Here is a 7,500-nt window from a genome sequence, read left to right as displayed (position 1 = left end):
GGTAGTACCAGCAAAAGTTTCAGCAATTACCTACTCTTATTCTCGTACAGAAAATCCCCGAAAAGATGAGCAAATGGGTCCTCTTCGTCTCCCTGCTCGTGTTCCACCGGACTCAAGCTGCACTGGAATATCAGGTGACTTCCTGTAACGAGATTATTATTATTATTATTATTATTATTATTATTATTATTATTATTATTATTATTATTATTATTATTATTATTATTATTATTAAAGTTTTTGTTTGTGAAATTATTATTATTATTATTAAAAAGGCTAAAATTTTTATTACTGTATCACTAAATTATTAAAATTAAAAAAATTATAGTAACTGTAAGTTATCAAAATTATTACTAATAATAATAATAATAATAATAATAATAATAATAATAATAATAATAATAATAATAATAATAGATTTCAGACCTCCTTCAATGAATATTACTAACATTTAGCTAAAGTCTACGGACATCACCTCCCACTTTTCATATGCTGATTCCACTGTAGATGGTGGAAAGTGCAATGTTGATCTAGAATCGGGATCGGGATCCGTATCACCTCCAAAATTTCATGGTTTCTTCTGTTGCATAATACCTATTCAGTATTGAAATTTGGTGAAAATCCAATTCGTCAATTTGTTTTGACGTAATCTTTAAAATTGTGAAAAAATACAAATCCGGATCTAGAAGCCACATTCGGTACCGGATCATCTCCAAAAGGTAATGGAGTCGTCCATGACTTAAGATCTATGTGTCGTGAAAATATCGTCAAAATCTGTGTAGTAGTTTTGAAGTAACCCTGTCCTCAGACACACACATAGATAAATAGATAAGTAAATAAATAAACAGACTCGAAAGAAATACCTCCTGGGTGAAGCTTATAATAATAATAATAATAATAATAATAATAATAATAATAATAATAATAATAATAATAATAATAATACTTTGTATTCTATCATATATTTTTCATTCAATTCACAGAAGCCTCTGGCCTCATCAGACGAGACCACGGACGACCTCCAAACAGGTGTCGAAAATGTTTTCAGTAGCGTAGCGGGTAAAGCACTTTCCTGTTACGACAGCGGTTGCGATGGGGAGGGAGGAACTTGCGGAGAACACCAGTTCTCCGCTTGCAAATACAAGAGTAGTAATCTTTGCAAAGGATTCCTGTGCACTTGCTGCGTCCGTAAGTTCATGTCACTCAGTCATGCTTCTGTTAATGGTTTTATTTTCTGGCGTTGGTTTGACGTAAGTCGATTCATCTTTGGATATGTGTACATATTTATATAAATAATGTATACATATACGTATGTATATATAATCATATAAATGCATATATATATATATATATATATATATATATATATATATATATAAATTTACATATATTTATATATATTTATACACACATAAATATATATATATACATACATATATATATATATATATATATATATATATATATATATATATATATATATATTTATATATATATATATATATATATATATATATATATATATATATATATATATATATATATATATATATATATGTATGTATGTGTGTTTGTGTATGCGTGTGTGTCCGTTTTGCTTCTATGTAGAGGAACAAGTGGTTTTAATGAGCATTAATGCAACTGTAGACTACACATGACTGCTTCCCTTTCGAATATCAAATAACTCTTATAATGCCTCTTCCAAATAAACGACCACCGAACTGTTGCCTTATATGGAGGTCGAAAGTCGCTATGGGCCTTTCAAAACCCGCCAAGATGGATATCAATCCTTTCTAAGGCCCATTTCGAATCTTTTAAGGCAATGTCATACTAGCATTTAGAGTTTTTCAAATATCCCAACTTCTCACTACTATCCTATTACAATTCAGTCCTTAATCATCAACAAACGCATGGTTTTTTGTCTTGCATTTTCTTTAATAATTCCATCTTCGACAAAATTAAACGCCTCGAAGGCACAGGATACGTTTAAAAGAGAGAGAGAGAGAGAGAGAGAGAGAGAGAGAGAGAGAGAGAGAGAGAGAGAGAGAGAGAGAGAGAGAGATGTTTTCATCTCATGTCTATCTTTTCATATTCTTTGAAAGAAGATATTAAATCAGATCTTAAAACATTTCACAATATATATATATATATATATATATATATATATATATATATATATATATATATATATATATATATATATATATATATATATATATATAAAGAGAGAGAGAGAGAGAGAGAGAGAGAGAGAGAGAGAGAGAGAGAGAGAGAGAGAGAGAGAGAGAGAGAGAGAGAGAAGCTTCTGTTTACATCATATGACTATCTTTTTATCTTTCCTGAACGAAGATATAAATTAGATTTTAAAACGTTTCTCAATGTATGTGTTAATCAATTTATGTATTTCAGTCCGATGAGCCGGTTTCTATTCCTTTATCAACGGTTCCTCCAGGTCCCAGTGGGCTCCATTAGATCCTATTCTCATTGAAATTTTCAAAATTATTATAATTGAAATTATTAAAATTGCTGTTTATCAAAATCATTAAAATCATTATTATCAAAATTATCAAAATTATCTTTAACATGATTATTGAAAATTTAGAAATTCGTCATTATTATCAAAATTATAAAAATTGTTAAAATCAATGTTATTATTAGAATTATTGAAATTATTATCAAAATGATTAAAATCATTGTCATAACTATTATCATTGGAACTATTAAAATCTTTATCATTATCAAAATGATTAAAATCATTATGAATATCAAAATTGTTAAAATTATTGTTATCAAAATTATTTAAATACTCATTATGATTAAAATTACAAATATAATTATTATCAAAATAATTAAAACCATTATCCTCATCAAAGTTATTGAAATTAGTTATCAAAATTATTAAGATCATTATTATTATCAAAATTATTAATATCATTATTGTTATCAAAATTATTGAAATCGTTATTATTACTAAAAGTATTAAAATCATTATTATCATTAGAATGACTGAAAACCTTATCATTACCAAAATTATTAAAATCACAATCATTACCAAAATGATTGAAATTAGTTACCAAAATTATTAAGATCATTATTTTTATCCACATTACTAAAATAATTATTGTTATCAAAATGATTAAAATCATCATTATTTTTACTCCTGACGCCAGCATGCGGTGGTGATTGTGGGGGTTCAGATGACGGGACCTGCCGGGCGACATGTGAGTCGGACGAACACAGTATAGACGAGGACCGGAAATGCGGCAGTTTTAGATGCAAATGTTGCAAAAAGAATCTAGGTGAGAGAGAGAGAGAGAGAGAGAGAGAGAGAGAGAGAGAGAGAGAGAGAGAGAGAGAGAGAGAGAGAGAATACCTAACCGTTTTGTATTAGTTATCAAAATAATATGTCCAGTAGGATTGACATTCTAGTGCCTTAATCAATCAAGCAATTCTCCCTCTTCAAGATAATACACTTACTTCCTTACTTACTTTACTTTGATGGCTGCTTTTCCGGTCCCATACAGCAGGGGAACCCCACTCACTACAGGACCTCCACTGTCGTTTTACCTTGTTCGTTCACAGTCTTTATCTTTTCAAGTCACATATTGTTCATTTACTGTTAAATCGTCACTATCAAAAGACTCATGAAATAAGAAAGTCTTCAGTTTCCTCTTGAAAGCCTTAATGTCTTCAATCATTCGAATGTTTCGTGGGAGCTTATTATATAGTCTCGGGGCCGCATATTTAAAGGCTCTGGAGCCTAAAGTAGACATAAATCTAGGTTCCACCAGTTTGAAGCCATCTGTAACTATTCTCGTTTCGACACGAATTATTGGCTGCGCAATGTGTAGCAATTCTTTTAAGTATTTTGGACACCCGTTTCTGATAACTTGGTGGGTTATTGTACATATTTTCAATTCAATTCTCGCTTTAATCGGCAGCCAGTGTAAATCCATTAGTATAGGGGTGATCCTTTCTCTAGGTGGGACACCTTTTATCAGTCTTGCTCCTCTTTTTATTATGTATTGTAATTTCTTAAGTTGCACTTTTGGTAAATTGTAGTAGATAGAGTTGTAGTGGTCAATCCTGGTAATAACAAAATTTATCACAAGTTCTTTACAGAATTTTCGTCCAGGTACTTTTTTATAAACGCAATATTTCTTAGATGATAACCAGCAGTTTTTATTACATTATTTACTTGGGCATTTAGAGACAAGTTACAGTCAAGAAATACACCTAGATCTCGAACTTTACTAGATATCGGCACCGAGTCATTATTTATGTTCATTTTAATATCACCCAAGTTTCTCACGCTGTTTCTCTATCAAGGATTTGGTTTAGAGTTTCAGTAGTGTCATGTATATCATTTATGGAGAAGTAAAATTGTGTATCATCTGCAAATAGTTTAAACTTCACGCCATGCCTTTGTAGCATTTTCGATAGACCAATAGTATAGATGCAGAATAAGATTGGGCCAAGTACACTCCCCTGGGGTACCCCTCTGTTTAAGGGTTCATATGATGAATAACAGTTTATAATTTGTACACAGTTATTTCTACCAACCAAGTAGTCTTTTAGGTATTCGAAGGCTTGTTTATTATCATTTGTCTTTCCATAGCCCTTTATTTAGAAATCCAAATGATAAGACATTTTCAGGTAAAGGTGAATTGGATTCCATTTCGCTCACCACCCCTTATGCAACAAGATTATTTCTGTAATATCATGCGCAAACTTAAAAATCGTCGTTTAATGGTGAAAATTTACTTCATCTTCTAAGGCTTAATTTTCATGGAAAGAAATTGGCTGAATCAATGAAGTTAATTTTTCAAAGACTGACAAGAACAAATTAGATGGAGAAATGTGCTTACTGGAGACCTGGGGTTTAAAGTTCAATTTCGTTTATAGTAAAAGTTCTGAAAATAAATGTATTTGATAAATGTTATATATTCACACTTAAATCCAGGCAATGCAAAAATTCACGAGGTTAAATTTAAAATCTGCTTCAAATTACACAGATAGATAGTCCAAGTTTTATTAACACGACCTTATAGATTTAAAGACTAATTTAGTAGTTAAGGAAAGATTTGAGGTTTAAAACTGTGATTCAAACGTCACTATAAACCCTGGAGATTTTAAATGGAATCTAACTGGTACCACGAGACCAAATGATTCAAAGTACAAATAAGACACAACTGCAAACATTGAGATGTGTGCGCGCGCGCGCGTGTGTTTGTGTAAGAATATATATGTTTATGCTGGAGTGCTCAATTGTGTATAAAGAATAGTGTCCTGTCATGAATCTTATCTTTGTAACAAAAGGGATTTGGATACATACTTTATCATGTCTTCATCAAAATACCTGAAAATATTTCATTTTCCCGAAAGGATGTTCCGGGAGCTGCGGCAGCGGAGGAACTTGCAAAGAGAAATGTGACTCTGTTAGCGAAGATGAAATTTCGGGACAGTGCAGCGAAGTCAGTTGCAAATGCTGCAAACCTAAACCCAGTATGTACTGTATTGGTTGTTACAATTCCCATAGGAGTAGGTAATTGTGCGGATATGCATTAGCCTATGAATGGAGAGAAGTGACTTTTCTTTTCTTGTATACAGAGAATTAAGGGATACATGTTATTAGAGATGATTTTATATGCAATACGCTTATTGGAAACGTCTGACTGGCTATCTAGGGTTCGAGTCAAACTCCAGCTCGATAGTTTCTTGCAGGGTCTGCAACCTCACCATCCTTGTGAGCTAAGGAGCGGGTTTATGGGGGAGCCTATAGGGTTACCTGCAGAGTCATTAGCAGCCATTGACCCCCCCCCCCCCCCACCCTTGGTCCTAGCTTTGCTGGAGAGAGGGTTTAGTCGCTGATCTTATGTATATATGGTCATTCTCGAGGGCATTATCCTGCCAGCTAGGGAATTGTCACTGTTCCTTGCCTCTGCCATTCATGAGTGGGCTTTAAAGGACTGGTTCCTGTAATGATAACTGAATAGTTTATGTAGAAGTCAAGTTGATGAGGAAAATCTAGAGAAGTGTGATGAGAAATTAATATTTCTTAATGCTAAGGAATCACTTAGCAGTGGTCGATACCATTGAATTAATTTTCTCACTTATGTTATGACATGCCTAAGTCTTGATTGAGAAAGATCGGTTCATGATAATGATAGTGGAGATAATGACGACAACTTTTGGGGTTTTATGCTAGCGAAATATTTGTGAAATAAGAATCTACTTTAGAATGACTGAGGGTGTAACAAGATGTCCCCAGTGGAGGCTCGAAAAGCAGGTTAAAAAACTAGGATATTGAATTTCTGTTGTTGTTAGATATGTTCTCGATTAAACCCGTTGAATTATTCATTAGAGAGTAATTTCTCATTCAATGCTACAAAATGATTTAATTCCTTGGACGGTGTTTATTTGGGATTGTGTATTTATGTGTGTGTGTCTCAGCAAGCCCTTGAAATTCCTTCCATGCCACGAGAATATATTGAGCACTTCTCTGTAAAAGAATAATTTTTGCAATCTTGCAAAATTCTGATGCTTTTATGACTCTTTAGATACAAAAACAATCGTTAACTCTGCTGATTTCTTTCCTCTTGTGTAGTAATCGAAGGATATGTGTAATAGTCGTCATCTTGAATGCGTTGCATCTGGTGCGCTGTGTTGAGAAGAGATGGGTCAAAGGTCAGTCTTCTCTCGGGCGAGTCTTTCTTAAGGACACTGAACAATCTGCATTGGAATTCAAGAAAACATTACTCTATAGCTCCATTTTCAGCATTTTTTAAAAACTAAGGTCAAGTTCCAGTGTTTTGGCCTGAAAGAATTTGTCGTGGAGATGGTTTGGAAATCCACGACCAACCCAGACCTTTTGAGACTACAGCGAACCCCCTTATCCATGGTTGTTATATAGTTCTATATTCTCTCCTTTGCTAGTTAACTGGTTATTTATTTTTTCTTTCCATACATGAGTATTTTGTTCTGTGCACAATCATCCACCAAGCAAGCTAAAGGACCTCTTAACCCATCCTTATAATTCTAATCCATTTGAAATAGAATGAATAGTAAACCTTATACTTTCTCTTGTTCTATTTCCAGCCTGTAATGGAAGATGCGGGAGAAAGAACAAGTTTTTACTGCCGAAACAGTTTCACTTGCAAATGGTATCAGAGGAGGCGGGGTACATGTTCGGGGAGTCATTGCACATGCTGCAGCGCATAGTTTTGCAGTTGATGGGGTATACTATTTTGTAATGTGTGACACGTGAAGTACAGTAACTATCATTTCAAGATATATAGGCTTTTTCAAAATATCATTTGGGAAATCATCTGATATTGCTTTCATTTGATAATGTTAGATGCATGAAGAAATTGTTTGCTATTTTCCTCTCTTAATTGTGGGATTATAGATTTATTTGCTGTTAAGTGTTAAAAAGTTTTAAGTGTGACAGGAGAATTTAGGGGTTTTCTTTTATCTTGCTTCACTGCAAAAGCTTATTTT

General features: G+C 33.0%; 1 protein-coding gene across 1 annotated transcript in view; it reads left to right on the top strand.

Moving 5' to 3' along the window:
* The window catches only part of LOC137616086 (small cysteine and glycine repeat-containing protein 2-like), a 15,620-nt gene extending 8,354 nt beyond the window's left edge, over window positions 1-7,266 (top strand). The window contains exons 2-6 of the mRNA XM_068345757.1: window positions 51-134; window positions 984-1,188; window positions 3,171-3,299; window positions 5,386-5,505; window positions 7,099-7,266. Coding sequence (XP_068201858.1) covers window positions 66-134; window positions 984-1,188; window positions 3,171-3,299; window positions 5,386-5,505; window positions 7,099-7,253 — 678 coding nt within the window. The 5' untranslated portion in view covers window positions 51-65 and the 3' untranslated portion in view covers window positions 7,254-7,266. The remainder of the gene's footprint in view (window positions 1-50; window positions 135-983; window positions 1,189-3,170; window positions 3,300-5,385; window positions 5,506-7,098) is intronic.
* Window positions 7,267-7,500: the final 234 nt, after the last annotated feature.

Source organism: Palaemon carinicauda, chromosome 22, assembly GCF_036898095.1.
Source record: "Palaemon carinicauda isolate YSFRI2023 chromosome 22, ASM3689809v2, whole genome shotgun sequence".
In the NCBI taxonomy this organism is placed as follows: domain Eukaryota; kingdom Metazoa; phylum Arthropoda; class Malacostraca; order Decapoda; family Palaemonidae; genus Palaemon; species Palaemon carinicauda.
This window is presented reverse-complemented; position numbering and strand designations above follow the sequence as displayed.